Source organism: Pseudophryne corroboree, chromosome 3 (assembly GCF_028390025.1).
Source record: "Pseudophryne corroboree isolate aPseCor3 chromosome 3, aPseCor3.hap2, whole genome shotgun sequence".
NCBI lineage: Eukaryota > Metazoa > Chordata > Amphibia > Anura > Myobatrachidae > Pseudophryne > Pseudophryne corroboree.
The window spans coordinates 33770885-33796041 of NC_086446.1; the positions used below are offsets into that span (position 1 = coordinate 33770885).

The window sequence follows — 25157 nt, forward strand, 5'->3', positions numbered from 1 at the left end:
CAGCACACACCACAGCGCTATATAAACAGGGATTTACACTACACAAAGTGATTTTCCCTATAGCAGCTATAATACACAGTATTGCGCCTAAATTTAGTGCCCCCCCTCTCTTTTTTTACCCTATTGAGCCTGGAAACTGCAGGGGAGAGCCTGGGGAGCGTCCTTCCAACGGAGCTGTGAAGAGAAAATGGCGCCAGTGTGCTGAGGGAGATAGCCCCGCCCCTTTTTCGGCGGGCTTCTCCCGCTCTTTATATCAATGTTAAGGCAGGGGATTTTTACACATATATAGTTTATGAGACTATATTATGTGTTTTTTAGCCTTTTCAAGGTAATCTAATTGCAGCCCAGGGCGCTCCCCCCCAGCGCCCTGCACCCATCAGTGACCGGAGTATGTCGTGTGCATGGGGAGCAATGGCGCACAGCTGCAGTGCTGTGCGCTACCTTAATGAAGACCGGAGTCTTCAGCCGCCGATTTTCTCCTCGGAATCTTCCATCTTTGGCTCTGCAAGGGGGACGGCGGCGCGGCTCCGGACGACCGAGGCTGGGCCTGTGTTCGATCCCTCTGGAGCTAATGGTGTCCAGTAGCCTAGAAGCCCAAGCTAGCTGCAAGCAGGTAGGTTCGCTTCTCTCCCCTAAGTCCCTCGTAGCAGTGATTCTGTTGCCAGCAGATCTCACTGAAAATAAAAAACCTAATAAATACTTTCTTTACTAAGAGCTCAGGAGAGCCCCTAGTGTGCAACCAGCTCGAGCCGGGCACAGATTCTAACTGAGGTCTGGAGGAGGGGCATAGAGGGAGGAGCCAGTGCACACCAGTAGATCTAATTCTTTCTTAGAGTGCCCAGTCTCCTGCGGAGCCCGTCTATTCCCCATGGTCCTTACGGAGTTCCCAGCATCCACTAGGACGTCAGAGAAAGTTAATGACCGGTAGATCCTTTTCTGTTCACGCTACTAGGAAGGCTTGGCTGACCGTGGTGCAAAGTGGAAATGATATAACTCTCCCTACCCCTGCTCTATCGCTGACGGGCCTAGCCTCCTTGATCCCTGACTTGAGTTTTGAATCTTGGATATTAAAGGGAATCCAGTCTCTACAGGATATAACGGCACATAATACCCTTTTATCTTTTGCTCAGATTCAGGAAAAATTCCTTTTGCCCCATAGGGAATTCTATAAATATTTTCAACTCAGACATTGGCTCCACGGAACCTCAGCACCCCACCTCACCCTCTCCCCCTTACCTAACTTCGTTCAAAGGTTCCTGGGTACCGGGGAGGGCAGGGGAGGCATCACGAAATGGTATAACTATATTATTACTTCCCAAACGCTGCAGAAAGCCCCCTTCCAGTTGAAATGGGAGGCAGACCTTAGATGCTCTATCTCGGAGGAAGAATGGGGGATGATTTTTCGGTCCTGCTATACGGTGTCTAGATGCATATCACACATAGAGCTATTTTATAAACTCCTCCACCGTTTATATTTCACCCCATCCCGCTTGCACGCAATGCAACCCTCCACATCCAATTTATGCTGGCGTAAATGTGGCAAGGTCGGTACCTTGGTGCATACCTTCTGGGACTGCCCTATACTTACCCCAATGTGGACCTCTGTCTTCCACCTCATAGAGTTAGTCCTGGGTCATTCTGTAGCTCCACACCCGCGACTGGCTCTTCTCCATCTATATTATGGAGACTTATCGCCGGGCGATCGTTATATCTTAGGGCATATTCTGATCTCGACAAAACTATTGATTGCTCGCCAATGGCGCTCCACCGAGATACCCCACATATCAGCGATAGAGATGGCCGTACAGTCGCATTGCGAGTTTGAGACAGCGGGTGTGGCCTATGCCTCTACACCATCCTGCCCATTGCTCCGCTGGTTTTCATGGTCTACCTATTGGCATACTCGCTCTCCAGTTCCCTTACCTCCTCCAGACACTTAGGATTATATGTAGTCTTTTCGTTATGTATTTACTGCTGGTCGGATTTGGCCTCACGATGTATGCCTGTGCTATGTTCTTTTTTATATCATCTATGTAATTCTGTATTTTTGTTGAGCAGACTGTGTACCCCCCTCACCCTTTCCCTTCCCTTTTTCTCCTTTCTGTACCCCTCCTCCTTTTGCTTAGCTTACCCATAAAATAATAAAAATTAATATTTAAATAAAATAATAGAACATAAATGAAAGAGTACATATAAACCCAACACACACACTTCCATTCATACTATATAACGCCTATCCCATTATCCGCTGCTTCCTTCATTTTCTTTTTCCACCTTTTAGATAATTTTAAAGGCAACAATGTGGTTGGTAATTATAGATTTTATTACATTTGTATACAGTCCACATCCCTCCATGTCATGTTCATATAAGGCACTAATAATGTTATTTCATCTATTTAAAAGGATAACAGAGTACAGAAACAATATAAAGTAAAGCTGAACCAAACACATATTCCATTAGCCACTGTGCAAACTGCAGTACACAATATATGAATAGTTAGAAAACATAGACCAATAATGTACTGTAACTACACAGATATACAAGATATACAAGGAAGCGCTATGAAGAGAGTAAACATGTGCTGTAAAATTATAGAATGTACAAAAAATATATCATCATTAGCACTAAGTCTGGAGGGGAGGAGCTGAGAGTAGATGGTACAAAGCCACTCCCCCCTTCATGTCACTCAGCACAGCAGTATCACTAATAGGCTGGGGGGAGAGCGGCCTCTCCTCCCGGGACGTTAATGTACAGACTGGGGCACTGTGTGGTGGCAGGCGCAGTGCTGGCGGCTTCATACAATGAGTCAGTGTGATTCATTGTAATGCCGGCTTTTACTGTATGGGCCCCTTCACTGTGGCCGGCTGTGGGCCTATTCCCAATGAGGGGCCTGGAGCTGCAGCTCCATCTGTCCCATTTGTTAAGGCGGCTCTGGTTGCAAGAATATAATTGCCTTTCCCTAACTCACTCTAGTCTGCTGCCATTCATCTCCACTGGTGTTCAACTGCTGCAATCGGGCATCTGGACTCAGCACATACTCAGCCGAATGGCTGCCGAGTGTGATTACCTCAGCTTCGGCTTTCTGTTGGTATTCTAAGCTGTATGACGTGCCTGGTTTATGCGGCGGGAAGTGTAATTAACGTAGCTCCATCTTTGATGTATAATTTCAAGTCTAGTCTTGCTGGTGGCCATGCGGATAGGCATTAATACATTTCATCTAATAAAATACTTTTGAACTCTTGAACGCATTTCATCTAGTAACAGACTTTTTTAATTATTGAACGCGTTTCATCTAAAAAAAACATTTTTAATTCTTGAATGCGTTTCATCTAATAAAATACTTTTTTCAACTCTTGAATGAGTTTCATCTAACACAGGGGTGGGGAACCTCAGGCCCGAGGGCCGTATAAGGCCCGCAGAGCCACTTGATCCGGCCCGGCCAGGCTCACCTAGCCGGGCGCCTGCTGAGATTTTGTTACTAGCGGGCCCCCGGCTTCTTACCCTCAGCAGCAGCCGGAGGCAGGAGCTCACTCCTGAGCTCTGGCTTCCGGCTCTGGCAGTGTGCGTGTGCAGCTGTGCGGTGTTATGGGAGAGATGTCATGACGTCTCTCCCATGGTTCTGAGGAGCGAGCAGCCAGGCGGAGGGCAACAGTCCGGAAGCAGGAGCGGGGCTGGTGAGTATTGTGGGGTTTTTTTTTTAATGTGTGTGTGTAAGCGTCGCTACTAGGGGGCATATTTAATGGGGCATAACAACTGACAGGTGGCATATCTAATGGGGCATAACAAGTGACTGGGGGCATATCTAATGGGGCATAACAAGTAACTGGGGGCATATCTACTGGGGCATAACAACTGACTGGGGGCATATCTACTGGGGCATAACTACTGGAGGCATATCTACTGGGGGCAGGCTCATTTTTAAGTTGATAATTTTTGTATGGCCCCTGAAGGATTTTTTAAATATCCAAATGGCCCTTGGTAGAAAAAAGGTTCCCCACCCCTGATCTAACAAAATACTTTTTTCAACTCTTGAATGAGTTTCATCTAACAAAAGACTTATCAACTCGTGAACGAATTTCATCTAATACAATACTTTTTCAACTCTTGAACGCATTTCATCTAATAAAAGACTTTTCCAACTCTTGAATGCATTTCATCTAATAAAAAACTTTTTCAACTCTTGAACGCGTTTCATCTAATAAAAAAGACTTTTTCAACTCTTGAACACGTTTCATCTAATAAAAGACTTTTTCAACTCTTGAAAAAATCTTTTATTAGATGAAATGCATTGAAGCCTATCAGCACTGCCACAGGCAACGCTGCACTTTAAATTGTATATCAAAGTTGAAGCAACATTAATTACACTTGCCGCCGCACAAACCCGGCACCTCATACAGTTTGGAATACCAACAGAAAGCCGAAGCTGAGGTAATCATACTCAGCCGCCATACAGACCCTGCATATAACAGAGCCTACAGCAAAGCCTGAAAGCTGGAGCCATGTTTACACCTGCCACCTGATGGACCCTGTATGTGCTAAGTCCGGATGCCCTATCGCAACAGCTGAACACCTGTGGAGCTGAATGGCAGCAGACTATGGTAAGTTAGGGAAAGGCAATTATATTCTTGCAAGGAACAAGCAGGTAATTACTTTCCCATGGAAAGACCTGTAAAAATTATATACTAATTAGATGCTTTTTTCAGTATATATTTTATACATTCTATAATTTTACAGTACATAATTACTCTATTTTTATAGTGCTTCCTTGGACATTAATGATGTTTATTCGCCATTGTCCATTAAGGCTGTTGGAACTGCAACAAGGAACAACTTTGAGTGCCAAGAACTCTTGAATGCGTTTCATCAAATAAGACTTTTTCAACTCTTGAACGGTTTTCATTATGTCATCAATTTACAGGGAATCTCAAAAGGTAAATTAGCCATTTAATTTTTAAAGTGTGTATGTGTTGTCCAAGGGCACAACCATAGGGCCTTTCTGACTACTGCTGGAGAAGCAACTGACAGTATCTAAGGAAGCCTCTCAGAGAATGTAAATGCCTTTCTGCATAGTCCCTAGGTTCTTCAGTACATACTGCCGGGTGATTTATTTTCTTCAATATCAGAATGCAGAATGGAATGCGAACCCTAAGGGCTCTTGAAAGAGATGCTTTTGCCATAACAACCCTTAATGTACTTGTGGATTAAATATGCTATTTTTTTTTTAAACAACTCCATCTTTTTATCCATTGGATTCTGAAGGTTAGGACTGCCACTACTGTGTCTACCTTTTGGACAGAGCACCCTTCTAATGAAATCTTCATCCCTAACAGGATACATCCATTCCAATTCTTGACATCTATCTACGTGCTATAATGGGGTCCTCCACAGCTTTTTGAATAGCAAATTCTCAGACGTTTTTTAGAGTGACCTTCAAACAACAGATCCTGTTCAAACCCCTTTTATGGGTTTTGATGGTTCTATAAATATTTCTAGGGCAAAATTTCAACCAGATCAGTATTAAAAGAGCTAGGCTTCTCTTAATTTTCCCAGACTCTTCACTATCTATATCGTCAAGGTCACAAGACCCAATATCTGATGACCCTACCTTCAAGATTTAAGCTTATCTAGGACCTCCACCTTTTAGCTCCTTGTGCCATCATAAATTCCTCCTTGAAACTATTGTTTTTTTTTAATCCATTCCATTGACTCCTGAAGCTTGTTTAGCTGGGCACACTGAGAGCAGAACACATTTCCTGGCTAGTAGATAGCTTTGTCACAATTTGCACAAATTCGACCTTTCTTCTTCTTTATGGCCTTGTAGCAGCACTGTTTAAGAACTATGCTAGCTAACCCTAAGCCATATAAGTAAAATAGCACAAGAAAAGCACCTACAGTACAAGAGCAGCATTCCGCTATTGGGGAAAAGGCTTGGCTTCCATCCTGGATGATTCTAGTGGACCAAAGACCTAAAAAATGCAGAGTGCCAAGCAGCAGCTCTGTTATATACCTTTGACCTGATGTCGGAAGCGTGCTCCTGCACATAGATGAGATGGCTATATATGTCATCCACACTTGGCAATCATGTATGCACTAAACAGCAATGCAAGTAGTGACTCACAGGTTGCGGCTACAAAAAGCTATGCCGCCAGAGAATAAGGTAATTGTTATAGACACCTACACCTTAACTATACACTGAAGAAGCAGGAAGATAACTCATATAGAGGAAGGAATTACTTAATATAGAAGCTGTTAGTAGGTGCCAAAGTTTGAATTAACCTTATCTCTATCTGGTAAGAATGGGATTCAACCGATGAGTAAGGTTACCATTGTGTACAGAAAAAGAGAAATAAATGCATATTATTAAATTCAAATTATATGTAGAGTATAAATAGAACCTGTTTTGTGTTTAGTGGATCATGTAAATTGCTGTTCTTGTGTGTGCATTTTCTGTTGTCTTACTGGTTTCCACCTGTGTGACTTCTCTGATGTGTAACAAGATCTGATTTTTGTTTAAAACATTTTGCACACTCAGAACATGGAAATGACTTCCCACCTGTGTGAGTTCTCTGATGTGTAACCAGTTGTGATTTTAATGTAAAACATTTCCCACACTCAGAACATGAAAATGGCTTTTCACCAGTGTGAGTTCTCTGATGTTTAACTAGTTGTGATTTTGATGTAAAACATTTCCCACACTCAGAACATGGAAATGGCTTCTCGCCTCTATGACTTCTCTGATGTATAGTTAGGGTTGAATTCTGTGTAAAACATTTCCCACACTCCGAACATGAAAAAGATTTTTCACCTGTGTGAGTTCTCTGATGTCTGAGTAGATGTGAATTCTGTATAAAACATTTCCCACACTCAGAACATGGAAAAAGTTTCCTACCTGTGTGCACTTTCTGATGTATAGTGAGAGCTAATTTCTGTGTAAAACATTTCCCACACTGAGAACATGAAAATTCCTTCTTATCTGTGTGACTTCTCTCATGGCTAACAAGACCTGATTTCTGCGTAAAACATTTCCCACACTCAGAGCATGAAAAAGGTCTTTTCCCTGTGTGACTTCTCTGATTTCTTAGTAGATCTGAATTCTGTATAAAGTAATTCCCAAACTCAGAGCATGAAAACGGCTTCTCACCAGTGTGAGTTCTCTGATGTGTAACAAGATTTGACTTCTGTGCAAAACATTTTCCACACTCAGAACATGGATATGGCCTCTCACCTGTGTGAGTTCTCTGATGTTTAACAAGATCCGATTTCTCTCTAAAACATTTCCCACACTCAGAGCATGGAAATGGTTTCTCACCTGTGTGACTTCTCTGATGTGCAATAAGTTTTGATTTCTCTCTAAAACATTTCCCACAGTCAGAGCATGGAAATGGTTTCTCACCTGTGTGACTTCTCTGATGTGCAATAAGTTTTGATTTCTCTCTAAAACATTTCCCACACTCAAAGCATGGAAATGGTCTTTCACCTGTGTGACTTCTCTGATGTGTAACAAGATGTGATTTCTGTGTAAAATATTTTTCACACTCAGAACATGGAAATGGCTTCTCGCCTCTATGACTTCTCTGATGCATTATTAGGGATGAATTCTGTGTAAAACATTTCCCACACTCCAAACAGAGAGATAGTTTCTCACCTGTGTGATTTCTCTGGTGTGAAACAAGATGTGATTTCTGTGTAAAACATGTCCCACACTCAGAACATGGAAATGGCCTCTCACCTGTGTGACTTCTCTGATGCGTAATAAGACCTGATTTTTGTGTAAAACATTTCCCACACTCAGAACATGGAAATGGCCTCTCACCTGTGTGACTTCTCTGATGCGAAACAAGACCTGATTTTTTTGTAAAACATTTCCCACACTCAGCACATATATGATCATTGCTATGTGTAGCTATATTGGAGGTATCAGGAGAACTTTCCTCATGCTCTGAGGAATCAGATGATATATCAGCATTGTGAGGCACTGGATGTATATTTAAAGTAATGTGGTTTTCTTCTGAAGAATCCTGGGTGATGTTATCTTCTATTTTAGAATCTGGACACAAAGTGAAATCTCCCTCCAAGGTAATTCTGCTTTCGTGTCCATCTGCTGAAAATAAAAAGAATATGTTTGGGAATAGATTTTTTTTTATAACATTGTGGGGTAAAATTTTAAACTGTTAGCGAGTACAAATATTCAGTTGTCGAATTTCAAATTTAAAAATTATTAGAACTTTGTAAAAATTCTACATGTACAAACACCAATTATGACTGTGGTTGAACAGGTAATGGACTGGCTAAAATGACAACTACATTACCAAGAACCATAGACCCACCTAGTCACAGTGACATCAAATTCAATAGCCACATTGGACATCTCCACATACAGATCTTGGTAAGTAATATTTCCTAAGAACACACATTGCCCAGCAAATTGAATGACAATCCTCATATGCCAGTGACATTGTCCAACCATATTGCCCATCCAGACGCTGTCCTCACACACAACCACTGGAGCCTTGTAAATGGAGTACATGTGAGTTAAATGAGCAGAATGTCCCAGTTATGTGTCAGTACTTAAATTTCTCTGTGTGGACACATATGAGAAAAGTGAAGCAGCCTCTATATGTCTCTCTGGTCAATCACATAAAGCAAAGCCTCCCACGTTATTTTCCCAAGAGCCAGACTTAATTTCAAACACCAATACTAGACGTTGCACAGGCACTAGGATTTATTCATTCTTCTGCGCACAAGCAAGATTTTATTACAGAAGCCATCAATTGGCTAAAGATAGAATATGTGATAGATCAACATGATCACAAAGCACGTGAAACGCGTCATTTTTTCCCCCCAGAAGCATTCAACGGGCTAAAGATTGCATAGCTGAAGAGATCAACATGATCACAAAGCACATGAAATGCGTCATTTTATTCCAGAAGCAATCAATGGGCTAAAGATCGTACACTTGAAGAGATCAACATGATCACAATGCATGTGAAACGCATCATTTTATTCCAGAAGCAATCAATGGGCTAAAGATAGAACACTTGAAGAGATCAACATGATCCCAAAGCACGTGAAACGCGTCATTTTATTCCAAAAGCCATCAATTGGCTAAAAATCGGATACTTGAAGAGATCAACATGATCACCAAGCACGTGAAACGCGTCATTTTACGAACCCTTTGTTATCCCCAACTACCTTGTTGAAAATCAGAAACACTTAAGAACCTAACAATGTTTACATCATAAAAACTATCCCTTATACCCCTTTCACACCACAAATATATCCCGTGATTTTGCTGGGTCGAGCAGTTGGGATGTATGTTACTGGAACAGTTAAAGATGCAATTGTGTATAAAAACAAAGCTCTGTCCGCCATGATTCCTGCAGTGCTGTGAGCTGTCCCCACCCTCTCATTTTGTCCCCTTCTGACACCTCATCTTTCTGAGCCAAAAAAAGTCCATTCAAAATGACATCCGTGGTGTTTTAATTGCTGACCCGGGTTGAGTTAAAAGGAGCCAACCCTGCAATAACCCGGGTTGAAAGTGTAGTGTGAAAGGGTCTGACCCGTGTCCGACAGGGGTCGGACTCGGATTCAAAATACCGGGTCGGACCCGGGTTTGCGGTGTGAAAGGGGTATAACGGAAATATAGGAGCCATTCGACTACCTCAAACTGTAAATGATGTACTACATAAAACAACAATTGTGAACACACACCACTGCTGGAATACTTTTTTATTTTATTTATTTATTAAAGCATTAAGTGTCACATACACAGACACTGTAAGGAATACAGGGGGATAGTTGGCTGCAATTTGTAATAGATACAAAAACAAATTCTGTAAACTATGGTGGATTTGGGTCCTCTTTGGGGTAGAAAGTGTAGCCACAGTATGTAGCTCTCCCACATAAGAATTTTCGTTTTCAGGTTTATGTTCTTTGTCCAAGATCACCTTGACCCAATTGATTTTAAACAAATAATGTTGTTTAGCTTTAAAAAGTGAAAGTGAAGGTTAGAGATGGTGCAGCCAAGGTCTGCAAGTTGCCAATAAAAGGCACCTACTGTTCTGTGTGATGCAGGTGTGAAAGGGATATAACTGACCAAATTGGCTATAGAGTAGTTATGAACCTGGAGCCAAAAGCTTTGAATAATGGGACATGCCCAATGGAAATGGTACAGGTCCGCAGCCTGAGTTCCAATGCGTGGATAAATAAGTCCTATGCAGTAAGTAAGTTTAGGGACATGTTGGAGTTCAAGAAGAACAGGGTAAGAGAGTGCAAGCCTTACCATGATACTGAAGTAGACCAGTTGCTGATACCTTGGAGAGTCGAGAAAGCCAAAGAGCGAGACTCGTAGGAGAGTTATCGGGTATGAATGTGGTGCGGAGACAAGTAAAAATTGTTGAAATGGCCCTACCTGTTAGGGCTAGACTTTACAAGAGTGGATCTAACGGATTATCCCAATCTGAGGTCAAGGAAGCCCACACGACAGAGCTAATATAGTGTTGGACTTATAGAAATGCAAGGGGGTATGCAGCTAATGTAGGATAACGCTCCCTAGCCTCCTGGAACATGAGAGGCCGCTTAGTAGACCTATTGACAATCAAGTCCACAGTACCCACACCTTGTGTGCGCCATATGTTAAATGGAGATGAGGCCTGTCCATTTTCAAAATCTGGGTTAGCGAGATAAGAAAGGTAAAGTGATTTATGAGCATTCAACCCAAATTTGTGCCTCAATATCTGCCACATTTTCCTCGTATGCCAAAGTAGCAGGTTTTCTCGCAACACTGGTGGGATTCCCCAATCATGAGAATGAAGAAAGATGAGGTCCCCTTCTCCTAAAAATTCTCTTTCAAGGGCCGTATTTGCACATAGGTCTCAGCTGTACAGCCAGTCATTAAGATAGTCAACATTGGTAGCAGAAGAGCACAACAGGATGTTAGAAAATTGTATTCCCCCCCAAGGGCTCTAGTTTGTTGCAGTTTCTTTAAACCAATGCTTGGGTGTTTCCCATATCAAATAAACTTCCTAATAGAGTAATTCATTAGATGCACATGTTTATTATCAAAAAAGTGAGGACCTGAATGTGGAACATCAATTTAGGAAATAAGATCATTTTTAGAAGACTCGCCCTGCCAAGATATGAGAAGAGTAAAACTTTCCAACCCTCCAGCTCCAGTGATACGGACCGGATCACAGAGGAGACATTAAGGTCATAGAGAAGGTGCTGGAATAATTATTGATAAAAGACTCACATTACAGGGAGAACTGTCCCATCAAGGACTCTACATCTCTCACTTATATGGGTTGTACAAAGTTCTGCATTGATTATCCAGTGATTAGTTTAATTCACACATAGTGACCACTAGTAATGGAATTAGTCTTTCCGGCACATCTGTACCCAAGAGAGCTTCATGTGTACACAATCAGAAGCCGATATATTTCAGGACTGTGGGAAAATTTTAGATTAGCCAGGGAAAGCCCACACAAATTTAGCTAGCACATACAAACTCCATACAGACAGGATTGTGGCCAGAATCAAACCTAACGCTGAAAATGACCAGTGCCAACTACTGTATCACCAAGCTGCACAAGAAGAATGAAGTGGCTATTACTCACCTGTGCAGATATCTGTAGGGATTTCCTCCTCATTACACTGCTGGTCACCCCTCACATACGTCTCTTCTTCTCCTTCTATATCTTCTGCCTTCATATCAGTCACATTCGTCTCTTCTCCCTCTATATCTTCTGCCTTCATATCAGTCACATATGTCTCTCCTTCTCCCTCTATATCTTCTGCCTTCATATCAGTCACATAGGTCTCTTCTTCTTCTTCTCTCTCTATATCTTCTGCCTTCATATCAGTCACATACATCACTTCTTTTCCCTCTGTATCTTCTGCCTTCATATCAGTCACATATGTCTCTTCTCCTCCCTCTGTATCTTCGTTCTTCATATCAGTCACATACGTCTCTTCTTCTCTCTCTGTATCTTCGGTCTTCATATCAGTCACATACGTCTCTTCTTCTTCTCTCTCTATATCTTCTGCCTTCATATCAGTCACATACGTCTCTTCTCCTCCCTCTATATCTTCTGCCTTCATATCAGTCACATACATCACTTCTTCTCCCTCTATATCTGCTGCCTTCATATCAGTCACATATGTCTCTTCTCCTCCCTCTATATCTTCGTTCTTCATATCAGTCACATACGTCTCTTCTTCTCTCTCTGTATCTTCGGTCTTCATATCAGTCACATACGTCTCTTCTTCTCCCTCTATATCTTCTACCTTCATATCAGTCACATACATCTCTTCTTCTGCTTCTGTATCTTCTGCCTTCATATAAGTCACATATGTATCTTCTGCCTTCCTATCAGTCACATTTGTCTCTTCTTCTCCTTCTATAACTTCTACTTTAATATTCAGATCGTCACTCTAATTAACCCACAAAATAATGGTAAAATATCAGTGTATAGGACACACCTCTTCTCTACATGTAAAAAGTCACTTTGGTATATTGGTAAATCCCACCTACCTGATGCTTCTGTGGGATCCTGTGATTCTTCTCTGTACAATCCTGGGAATACAGAGGACGGGGACATCTCTCTGGGGTATCTCTGTTACTGGGTCCATCTGTTGGAGACACAGTGACTAAGTATATTGTGTATATATGATTATCAGATTTGTGTACAATAACCTAAGTAGCCCAGCAAAAGCAGGTATATCACCCTATGTTTCATTTACTAAGTATATAAGGGGGCATCTCTTAAATGTCCCACCATGAATGTTATTGTAATATTGCAATTTATTATTAAACTTTATTTATAGGATGCCAAAAGTGGTCAGATAGTACAGGGTAAAACAATACAGTACAAGCATATTTATTCTTCTTTAGACATTCTTTGGTGGAATGACTTGTGTGCTTTTGGCCATTGTCTTCTGCATGACCCACGTTCTCTTGAGATGGAGATGTCCTGACATTTTCCTTGAGAATATTCTGGAATTAATTATCCCATCAATTATAGCAAATCATACGGGACCAGATGCAGCAAAACAAGCCCAAACCAGGATACCACCACCGTGTTTCACATATGGAATGAGGTTTTTATGATGGAATTCAGTGTTCTCCTTTCTCCAAATATAACACTTCTCATTTAAACCAAGCTCTATTTTGGACTCATCTGTCCACAAAACATTGTTCCAACAGCCTTATCACTATTCCAGGTGATCGTTAGCATACTGCAGATGGGCAGCAATGTTCTTTTTGGAGAGCTGCGTCTTTCTCCTTGCAATCCTGCCGTGCACATCATTGTTGTTCAGTGTCCTCCTGATGGTGGACTCATGAACATTAACAATAACTGTGAGAAAGGCCTTCAGTTGCTTAGGTTACATTGGGTTCCTGTATGACCTATTAGACTCCTTGCACTTGGAGTGATCTTTGTTGGTCGACCACTCCTGGGGAAGGTAATAATGGTCTGGAATTTCCTCCATTTGTACACAATCTGTTGATTGAGGGAGTCCAAACTCTTTAGAGATGGTTGTCACGGCTGTTGGTACTTGTGGATCCGGACGAGGTCGAGTAGCTAGTTGGCTGGAGTCCTGAGGACGGAATAGTGCGGGCTTGATATATGACCTGCTCATACAGACGTGGCAAGCCTGACTAAAGTCTATGTCTGGCCACAGGTGTTTGTACAATTATGAGGAAACTAGAATACTGGGGATACCAGTGCAATGATAGTTGAGTGACACTTGTGGTAGAAAACGGATAGCTGGAAGCTGGGATTGAACCAGCAGTACAGGATAGCTGGAAGATGGGATTGAGTCAGCAGTACAAGATAGCTGGAAGATGGGATTGAGTCAGCAGTACAAGATAGCTGGACAGCTGGAAACTGGGATTGAACCATCAGTACAGGATAGCTGGATAGCTGGAAACTGGGATTGAACTAGCAGTACAGGATAGCTGGAAGCTGGGACTGAACCAGCAGTTCAGGATAGCTGGAAGATGGGATTGAGCCAGCAGTACAGGATAGCTGGATAGCTGGGATTAAGTCAGCAGTACAGGATAGCTGGAAGCTGAGAATGAACCAGCAGTACAGGATAGCTGGATAGCTGGAAGCTGGGATTGAACCAGCAGTACAGGATAGCTGGAAGGTGGGATTAAACCAGCAGTGCAGAATAGCTGAATATCTGGAAGCTGGGATTGAGCCAGCAGTACAGGATAACTGGATAGCTGGAAGCTGGGACTGAACCAGTAGTACAGGATAGCTGGAAGCTAGGATTGAACCAGCAGTGCAGGTTTACAGGTATACTGGAGATGAGAATCAGCGGAGCAGGTTTGCAGATATACTGGAGATGAGATAACTAGCTGTGCAGGCTTGCAGATATCCTGGAGATGAGATAACCAGCTGAGCAGTTTTGCAGATATACTGGAGATTAGAAAAGTAGAGGTGCAGGTTTGCAAATATCCTGGAGATGAGATAACCAGTGGTGCAGGTTTGCAGATATCCTGGAGATGAGATAACCAGCTGTGCAGGTTTGCAGATATCCTGGAGATGAGATAACCAGCTGTGCAGGTTTGCAGATATACTTGAGATAGGAGTCAGGAAGTGCTGAAGTTGGTAATGCACTGTCTCTTTAAGCAGGAGATTGCAGGAGCTCTCTACAGGCTAGAGGACAACAAAGCACTGACAGCTTCCCAATGCTTGGAGCTGAAATATATACCCCTTGCTCTCTGGTGATAGGCTGGAGAGTTATCTGCAGAGTTAGTTGATCAGGAAGTAACATGCAGTACTCCAGGCTAGGCTTCAGAGTGGACTGAGGCCGAGCAGGCCGGGAAGGGGCCGAAGCCTAATTATCCTGAAATGGATGCTGTGACTGACAGCGCAGGACGCCGAATGGACCAGCGAATGGCGGACAGAGCTTTGGACTGCGCCACAGGTAAATCAAAATGCGCCTGGGAAGTGCTGTAAACCCCCGTTTTGTGACAGTACCCCCTCCTTTAGGAACGGCCACTGGACGCTTCTTTGGCTTTTGCGGAAACCTGGAATGGACTCTTTTAACAAGAAGAGGAGCATAGTCATCATCCGCGAAGATCCAAGATATCTCCTCAGGTCAATATCCTCTCCAGTCAATGAGGTACTGAAGACGTCCGTAGCGGATTCGGGGGTCCAGGATCTCTTCAATTTCTAACTCGACACCACGTTGAGTGTGCACCTTAGGACCAGAGGGACGTTAAGACTGAAACCGATTCAGGATCAGAGGCTTGAGTAGAGAGACATGGAAGGAGTTCGGAATACGGAGATAAGGAGGAAGTTTGAGCTGAAAGGAAACAGGGTTGATTACCTTCTGAATGGTGAATGGACCAATGTACCGGGAAGCAAATTTCATCGATGGTACCTGAAGATGAAGGTTTCGTGTGAGAAGCCACACTCTGTCACCCGCTTGAGATGAGGAACAGCTTTTCTCTTCTGATCCGCAAATAGTTTGTATCACTTGGAAGACTTTTTAATGCAGAATGGACTGATTTCCAAATTGAGGAAAAGTCTTTAAGCGCAGCTTGAGCCGCTGGGACATCCAGAGGTGGAATGGACTGGAATTCTGGGACCCGTGGATGTTTCCAAAAAACGGCTGAAGTAGGGCGTTAAATCCAAAGAGGAATGATAAGTATTATTGTGAGAGAATTCGGCCCAGGGAGTAAGTCGACCCAATTATCTTGAGGGGAGGAAAGAACATGCAGAAGAATGTCTCTAAATCTTGGTTTACTCGCTCAGTCTGTCCATTACTCTTAAGATGGTAAGCTGTGGAGAATTTCAACTTGATTTGAAGATAAGCGCAAAGAGATTTCCAGAACTTTGCAATGAATTGGACTCCACGATCCAAAATTATTTCTCTCGGTAAACCATGAAGATGAAAGATCTCAGAGATAAACAACTTGGAGAGTTGTGGAGCAGACAGCAGACCAGAGAGCGGGATAAAATGCGGAGAGAATGGCCTTGACCTTTATTGGATCCATGCGCAGATTAGAACCTGAAATAATGTAACCCAAGAATGCAATGGATGGCACTTCAAAGACGCATTTCACAAGTTTGCAGAACAATTGATGCTTCCTCAATCTTCTGAGCACTTCTTGGAACATGCTGACGACGAGTTTGTAGGTCACATGAGAAGATTAAAATGTTGTCTAAATATACCACAAGGACTGGTACAATAAATCTCGGAAGATTTCATTGACGAAGTGCTGGAACACTGCTGGTGCATTACTGAGACCGAATGGCATTACCAAGTACTCGTAATGCCCATTGCGAGTGTTAAATGTGGTCTTCCATTCATCGCAGGCACATATACTTATTAAATTATATGCCCCTCTTAGTTCCAGTTTTGAAAAATTTTGGCTCCTTTCAACTAATCGAAAAGTTCAGTAACTAGGGGTAGCGGGTAGCGATTCTTGACTGTATTGTTATTTAGCCCCATGTAATCGATACAGGGGCGGTGTCCTCCATCCTTTTTTTTTAAATAAAAAATAACCTGCTCCTGCAGGTGAAGACGAGGGATGTATGAAGCCCTTCTCAAGGTTCTCCTTGATATACTCGGACATGGCAGCTGTTTCGGGAATGGACAAAGGATAAGTTCTTCCTCTGGGTGGAGATTTGCCAGGTGTAAGGTCAATGAGGCAGTCCCATTCTCTGTGTGGTGGTAATTTGCATGACGGTCCAGTCCAATTGAGGATTATGCTGCTGGAGCCAAGGAAGTCAGAGAACGAGAGGATGAGTTGCTCTGGAGATAACTAAGAATAAGAGAGCCTCAGAACGTAACAACCCCACCTGAAGGGTTAAATTGCAAGTCTCTTGGAGAATAGTCCCATGAGGTATAGAACTACCGTCTACTGCCGTGAGAGTGATGGCTTGAGAACGCTTCCTAGTAGGTATCTGATGTTTGCACACCAGGTCAGCCGAAATGAAATTTTCTGCAGCACTGGAATCTAGAAGAGCAGTAAAAATTCCAGAACCGGTAGGAAGCTGCAGTGAAACAGAGATAATGGAATCCTTTTTGCTCTGAGAGTTTTTTATGCTTCCTAGCTTATGTACTGACCGACTGTCCTAGAGCCTTAGCGGATTCTCATGATATCAATGGAAGTGGACGTTGAGTGTTCAGGCTCGTCGAAGATTCAAAGAAAAGACTGTAGAAACCTGAGTAGTCACTGAGAATGGGATCTGATCTCTCCCACAGAGGAGATACCCACTAAAGGACTTTTCCAGGCAGGAGAGAAACAATGAATGCCACCTTAGACTTAGAGGGTGAAACATTTTCAGGAAGAAGCGTGAAATGCACATCACAGAGATTTAGAAATCCCTAGAGAGCTTGGGATTTCCATCGATTTTTTCTGGCGTAGGGAGGCGGATAGCCTTGGAAGATGCAGAAGGACCTTTGTAAACTTTATGGGCAGTAGACTGAGATGAGGGTGTAGCCAAGGATGCTTGAAACCCATCTTGCCATGCAGCAAGGTCCTGTAAGCCTTTTACCATCCGTCGCTGCGTTGTTTCCAGACCCTCCAGGCATGCCACTATAGCTTACAGCACGTTGGCACTTAAACCAGCACTGTCTGCCGGATCCATTGGGTCAGTGCATACTGTCACGGCTGTTGGTACTTGTGGAACCGGACGAGGTCGAGTAGCTAGTTGGCTGGAGTCCAGAGGACGGAATAGTGCGGGCTTGATATATGACCTGCGCATACAGACGTGGAAGGTCTGGCTATATTCTTTGGCTGGCCACAGGTGTTTGTACAACTACGAGGAACTAGAACACTGGGGATACCAGTGCAATGATAGTTGAGTGACACTTGTGGTAGAAAACTGATAGCTGGAAGCTGGGATTGAACCAGAAGTTCTGGATAGTTGGATAACTGGAAACTGGGATTGAACCAGCAGTAAAGGATAGCTGGAAGCTGGGATTGAACCAGCAGTACAGGATAGCTGGAAGCTGGGATTGAACCAGCAGTACAGGATAGCTGGAAGCTGGGATTGAACCAGCAGTACAGGATAGCTGGAAGCTGGGATTGAACCAGCAGTACAGGATAACTGGAAGCTGGGATTGAACCAGCAGTACAGGATAGCTGGAAGCTGGGATTGAACCAGCAGTACAGGATAGCTGGAAACTGGGATTGGACCAGCAGTACAGGATAGCTGGAAGCTGGGATTGAACCAGCAGTACAGGATAGCTGGAAGCTGGGATTGAACCAGCAGTACAGGATAGCTGGATAGCTGGAAGCTGGGATTGAACCAGCAGTACAGGAAAGCTGTAAACTGGGATTTAACCAGCAGTTCAGGATAGCTGGGTAGCTGGGATTGAATCAGCAGTACAGGATAGCTGGAAGCTGGGATTGAACCAGCAGTACAGGATAGCTGGAAGCTGGGATTGAACCAGCAATGCAAGTTTACAATGGTTTTGTAACCTTTTCCAGCCTGATGAGCATCAACAACTCTCCTTTGTTCGTGGCATGATATACTTCCACAAACATGTGTTGTGAACATCAGACTTTGATAGATCCCTGTCATTTTAAAAAGACAGGTTGTCCACTGACACATGAATGTCATCCCATAGACTGAAAATACCAGACTCTAATTTCACCTTCCAAATATCTGCTATTCCTAAAGGGTCACATACCATTGCTGCTCACTGATATGTGATATTGGATAATTTTCCTCAATAAAAAAACATTGATCATGTCTAATTTTTTTGTCTCATTTGTTTGATTTGGTTCTTTATCTACTTTTAGGACTTGTATGAAAATCTGAGGTAGTTTTAGGCCAAATTTCATCAGAAATATAGAAAATTCTGAAGGGTTCACAAACTTTCAAGCACCACTGTATGTGATTATCTGATGATGTGTATATAGGGGCACCCATACCTGCTTTCCCCTGTACAATACATGACAGTCTCCTCTTACCCAGTGATGTGAGGGGCTGGTGATTCTCCATCATCACGTCCTTGTACAGACCCCTGTGTTCCTCTATATACTCCCCCTCCTGCATGGAGAGACAGACAGTGACATCCTGACACCTTATAGGCACCAGACACACACAATGATACAGTCATCATCCAGACACATCCCCTGGTGTTACTGTATAACGTCCCATTCCCAGCAGTCACCTCTCCAGTCATCACCCAGACACATCCCCTGGTGTAACTGTATAACGTCCCATTCCCAGCAGTCACCTCTCCAGTCCTCACCCAGACACATCCCCTGGTGTTACTGTATAATGTACCATTCCCAGCAGTCACCTCTCCAGTCATCACCCAGACACGTCCCCTGGTGCTACTGTATAATGTCCCATTCCCAGCAGTCACCTCTACAGTCATCACCCAGACACACTCCCTGGTGTTACTTTATAATGTCCCATTCCTAGCAGTCACCTCTCCAGTCATCACCCAGACACATCCCCTGGTGTTACTGTATAATGTCCCATTCCCAGCAGTCACCTCTCCAGTCATCACCCAGACACATCCCCTGGTGTTACTGTATAATGTCCCATTCCCAGCAGTCACCTCTCCAGTCATCACCCAGACATGTCCCCTGGTGTTACTGTATAATGTCCCATTCCCAGCAGTCACCTCTCCAGTCATCACCCAGACACGTACACTGGTGTTACTGTATAATGCCCCATTCCCAGCAGTCACCTCTCCAGTCATCACCCAGACACGTCCCCTGGTGTTACTGTATAATGCCCCATTCCCAGCAGTCACCTCTCCAGTCAGCAGCTGAATGATCTTGTTGGTGAGATCCAGGATCTTATGGTCATTGTGTCTCACATGTGTCAGTGAGTGAGGTGGAGACACCGTTATGGGGCTCTGGGTCCTGCTCAGCCCTCCTGACACACGGGGGCAGCTGCTGGGTGTCTCACACTCACCGGATGTCTTCTTCACCACTGCGTAATCCTGTGTATTGGAGGAGACATCAATAACAAGATAAATCAAACTCCCCCTATATGTGGGGCTGTTTTCTAGGTGTTAGTTATGCATAATATATAAGAAGGGTTGATTTTACAAATACAACCCCTTCCCTTCATATAGTAATCAGCATCACATTAAAACCTCTGACATGTGAAGTGAATAACACTGATTATCTAGTTACAATGGTGCCTGTCAAAGGGTGGGATATATTAGGCAAGTGAACACTCCATTTTTGAAACGGATATGTTAGGAGCAGGAAAAACATGGGCAATCGTAAGGAACTGAGTGGCTAGGGGACTATGTCAGAGCATCTCCAAAACTGAAAGGTCTTGTGGAGCCATCCCAGTATACAGTAATCTCTACCAAAATGTGTCCACGGAAGGACAACCAGTGAACCAGCGGCAGGGTCATGGGTGCCCAAGGTTCATTAATGGACATGGGGAGCAAAGGCAGACCCGTCTGGTTCTATCCCGCAGAAGAGCTACTGTAGGACAAACTGTTAAATAAGTCAACGCTGGCTATGATAGAAGTGCTAGAACACGTAGTGAATAGCAACTTGCTGCATATGGGTCTACGTAGCTTCAGACCAGTCAGAGTGTCCATGCTGACCTCTGTCCACCACCAAAAGTGCCTACAAGCGTCAGAACGGGACCATGGAGCAATGGAAGAAGGTGGCCTGGTCTCATGAATCACGTTTTCTTTTACATCATGTGGATGTCCGGGTACATTTGCATTGTTTACCTGGGGAAGAGATGGCACCAGGATTCACTATGGGAAGAAGGTAAGCTGGCAGAGACAGTGTGATGCTTTGGGCAATGTTCAGCTGGGAAACCTTGGGCCCTAGCATTCACGTGGTTGTTACATTGATACAATGCCCCTACCTAAAAATTGTTGCAGACTAAGTACACCACTTCTAGGCTATGGTATTGCCTTAATGGCAGTATCTTCTATTGGCAGGGTAATGCTCCCGGCCACACTGCAAATATGTTCAGGAATGGTTGAGAAACATGACAGAGTCCAAGGTGGTGACTTGGCCTCCAAATTCCCAAAATCTCAATCCGATTTTTCCAGCAGGTCCCACAGATGCTCAATCAGAACCATAGAGGCCCACCTTACAACCTACAGGACTTAAAAGATTTGCTGCTAACGTCTTGGTGTGAGATACTACAGAGATCTTGTGGAGTCCATGCCTTGATGTGTCAGAGCTGTTTTCACAGCACGAGGGAGACGTACACAAGATTAGGCATGTGGAATTAAAGTGATAGCTGATCAGTGTAAGAAAGGTCACTGTGACAATCTCAGATCCCCTCACCTCCCCAGTCATGTGCCTGTATTATTACTATAGATATAAGTGATATCACTGTGACGCTCCCAGATGCCCTTACCTTCCCAGTCATGACCCTGTATTATGATAGATATAAGTGATATTACTATGACACCCCCAGATCCCGCAATCACGTAACAGTTTCCAGCCAATAGAACTCATGATGAGTTCTATTGGCTGGTATGATCATGTGATCCTGGGTTTAAAAATGTCAGGATCTGCTTATGGCAACATAACTTGAAAAGGGAGCAGTGCACGCTCCGAAACGCGTTGTTTTGCTGCTAAAAACTACAACACCGGACACACTCTACCAAACACTGGATGAAGACAACAGCCTGCAAACTTCTTCAGGGTGAATCCGGATTTTCCTGTTTGCCGCTAGGTCCTTTACGTGTGTCTGCTGCTGTAAGCTGCATCTTAGACGGACATTTTTCTAAGCTGTACCACTGTGATTTTACCCAAATTAAAAAAACCTTTCCTACTCCACGGTGGTGAGGATCATCTATTATTTCCCTCAAGCCTTGATGTGAAAGAAACCTTTGATATGCACTCGAGATAGGAAACACACTTACATTTATCAGCCTGAAGGTTTGTCCCAGATCCCCTCACCTCCCCAGTCATGTCCCTGTATTACTACTATAGATATAAGTGATGTCACTATGACATTACCAGACACCCTCACCTCCCCAGTCATGTCCCTGTATTATTACTATAGATATAAGTGATGTCACAGTGACAATCCCATATCCCCTCACCTCCCCAGTCATGTCTCTGTATTATTACTATAGATATAAGTGATGTCACTGTGATTCTCCCAGATCCCCTCACCTCCCCAGTCATGTCCCTGTATTATTACTATAGATATGTGATGTCACTATAACACTATCAGATCCCCTCAACTCCCCAGTCATGTCCCTCTATTATCACTATAGATATAAGTGAGGTCACTGTGACACTCCCAGATCCCCTCACCTCCCCAGTCATGTCCCTGTATTATCACTATAGATATGTAATGTCACTGTGACACTCCCAGATTCCCTCTCCTCCCCTGTCATGTCCATGTATTATTACTATAGATATACGTGATGTCACTGTGACGCTACCAGATCCTCTCACCTCCCCAGTCATGACGCGTATTATTACTATAGATATAAGTGATGTCACTGTGACACTTCCAGATCCCCTCACCTCTCCAGTCATGTCCCTTTATTATTACTATAGATATAAGTGATGTCACTGTGACGCTACCAGATCCCCTCACCTCCCGTCATGTCCGCGTATTATTACTATAGATATAAGTGATGTCACTGTGACACTCCCAGATCCCCTCACCTCCCCAGTCATGTCCCTGTATTATCATTATAGATATGTGATGTCACTGTGGCACTCCCAGCCCCCTCACCTCCCCAGTCACGTCCCTGTATTATTACTATAGATATAAGTGATGTCAGTGTGACACTCCTAGATGCCCTCACCTCCCCAGTCATGTCCCTGTATTATTACTATAGATATAAGTGATGTCACTGTAACACATCCAGATCCCCTCACCTCCCCAGTCATGTCATTGAATTATTACTATAGATGTAAGTGATGTTACTGTGACACTCCCAGGGAGCACCGGGGTAAAGAGAACAGGGGTAAGGATATGGGGAGAGGAGAACAGGGAGCACAGGGGTAATGACACTGGAAGATGAGAACAGGGAGCAAAGGAATAATAACAGCAACAGGACAACACAGGCTACTCCCCCTGTATAATAATAATAATAATAATAATAATAGGACACCACAGGCCGTTCCCCCTGTATAATAACAACAACAACAACAAGGCACCACAGTCCGCTACACCTGTATAATAATAATAACAGGACACCACAGGCTACTACTCCTGTATAATAATAACTGGACACCACAGGCTACTCCCCCTGTATAATAATAATAATAACTGGACACCACAGGTTACTCCCCCCGTATAATAATAATAATAATAATAATATTAAGAGGACACCACAGGCCGTTCCCCCTGTATAATAATAACAACAACAGGACACCACAGTCTGCTCCCCTGTATAATAATAATAATAATAATAATAATAATAATAATAATAACAACAACAGGACACCACAGGCCGCTCCCCCTGTATAATAAAATAATAATAACAGGACACCACAGGCTACTCCCCCTGTATAATAATAATAATAATAGGACACCACAGGCTACTCCCCCTGTATAATAATAATAGCACACCACAGGCCGTTCCCCCTGTATAATAACAATAATAACAACAGGACACCACAGTCTGCTCCCCCGTATAATAATAGGACACCACAGCCTGCTCCCCTGTATAATAATAGGACACCACAGCCTGCTCCCCTGTATAATAATAATAACAACAACAACAGGACACCACAGTCTGGTCCCCTGTATAATAATAATAACAGGACACCACAGGCTGCTCTCTCTGTATAAGTAGAACACCATTACCTGCTGGGCCGGTTCGGACACTCTCTACCGTTTTAGCCGGCCTCAGCAAGAGGTTACTTCCTGTCTGTGGAACGCAGGACCCGGAAGTCAGTTGGACCGCACAACCAGAATGCGCTATGGAACGCACAGAAGGGAAGCCAGGTGGAACGCACAGGGCGGAAGTCTCCTGTGTTACATGATTACGGGATGAGCGGAGAGGTGAGTGGCATGGTGTGAATACATAGCGCTATAATGGTAATATAATATGATACAGGTCTCTCTTACCCTGTGACTTCACACCTCCCAGCCGTGGCCTCATAACACCCAGCCCCTGCCTGCTGTATAGGGTAATGCTGCTCATAATGCTCCTTACAGCTTGTACCATAGTCCTATATAGGCTCATAGTGCTCACCGGATACCTAATGTATTGTCCTCGTCATAGCTTGGTAATGCCAGCCTCATAATGCATGCCTCCTAGCCTGTGCCTCATCCTCTTATTGCTGAATGCATGCCTCCTCATCTGTGCCTCATCCTCTAATTGCAGAATGCATGCCTCCTAACCTGTGCCTCATCCTTTTATTGCAGAATGCCAACTAACCTGTGCCTCATCCTCTAATTGCAGACAATACATGCCACCTAACCTGTGCCTCATCCTTTTATTACTGAATGCATGCCTCGTAACCTGTGCCTCATCCTCAAATTGCTGACAATGCATGCCTCCTCATCTGTGCCTCATCCTTTTATTGCAGTATGCATGCCTCCTAATCTGTGCCTCATCCTTTTATTTGCTGAATGCATGCTTCCTAATCTGTGCCTCAACCTGTTATTGCTGAATGCATGCCTCCTCATCTGTGCCTCATCCTCTTATTGCAGAATGCATGCCTCCTAATCTGTGCCTCATCCTATTATTACTGAATGCATGCCTCCTAACCTGTGCCTTATCCTTTTATTGCAGAATGCATTCCTCCTAATCTGTGCCTCATCCTCAAATTGCTGACAATGCATGCCTCTTCATCTGCGCCTCATCCACTATTTGCTGATAATGCATGCCTCCTAATCTGTGCCTCATCCTCAAATTGCTGACAATGCATTCCTCTTCATCTGCGCCTCATCCACTAATTGCTGATAATGCATGCCTCCTAATCTGTGCCTCATCCTTTTATTACTGAATGCATGCCTCCTAAACTGTGCCTCATCCTCTAATTGCTGACAATGCATGCCTCCTCATATGCGCCTCATCCTCTAATTGCAGAATGCATGCCTCCTAACCTGTGCCTCATCCTTTTATTGCAGAATGCCAACTAACCTGTGCCTCATCCTCTAATTGCAGACAATACATGCCACCTAACCTGTGCCTCATCCTTTTATTACTGAATGCATGCCTCGTAACCTGTGCCTCATCCTCAAATTGCTGACAATGCATGCCT

At 43.7% G+C, this 25157-nt stretch overlaps 2 protein-coding genes across 3 annotated transcripts in view; one reads left to right on the forward strand and one right to left on the reverse strand.

Annotated features, from left to right (window-relative positions):
- LOC135057111 (uncharacterized) overlaps window positions 1–25157 on the forward strand; it is a 194019-nt gene that overhangs the window by 159722 nt on the left and 9140 nt on the right. The window contains exon 17 of the mRNA XM_063963010.1: window positions 8278–8387. Within this exon, the coding sequence (XP_063819080.1) occupies window positions 8278–8387 (110 nt within the window). The remainder of the gene's footprint in view (window positions 1–8277; window positions 8388–25157) is intronic.
- On the reverse strand, window positions 3126–23818 carry LOC135054609 (oocyte zinc finger protein XlCOF6-like). 2 transcript variants are annotated; one of them, XM_063957800.1, is made up of 6 exons: window positions 23752–23818; window positions 19739–19930; window positions 18942–19020; window positions 12534–12631; window positions 11617–12433; window positions 3126–8099 (listed from the first exon to the last, which is right to left on the reverse strand). In XM_063957800.1, the coding sequence occupies exons 3-6, from the start codon at window positions 18973–18975 to the stop codon at window positions 6457–6459; spliced, it is 2592 nt and encodes an 863-aa protein (XP_063813870.1). In that variant the 5' UTR covers window positions 18976–19020; window positions 19739–19930; window positions 23752–23818; the 3' UTR covers window positions 3126–6456. The 2 variants fall into 2 exon arrangements, with proteins under 2 accessions (XP_063813870.1, XP_063813869.1); XM_063957799.1 differs by having other exon boundaries at window positions 3126–8102.

Excerpts from the sequence above, each read along its gene's own strand:
- LOC135054609 (XM_063957799.1), bottom strand. The coding sequence starts at position 18,975 with ATGATGGAGAATCACCAGCCCCTCACATCACTGG. Across the intron at positions 12,434-12,533 it reads GGATCCCACAGAAGCATCAG|AGTGACGATCTGAATATTAA; the intron begins GTAGGTGGGATT and ends TGGGTTAATTAG. Across the intron at positions 8,103-11,616 it reads CCCTACAGATATCTGCACAG|CAGATGGACACGAAAGCAGA; the intron begins GTGAGTAATAGC and ends TTTTATTTTCAG.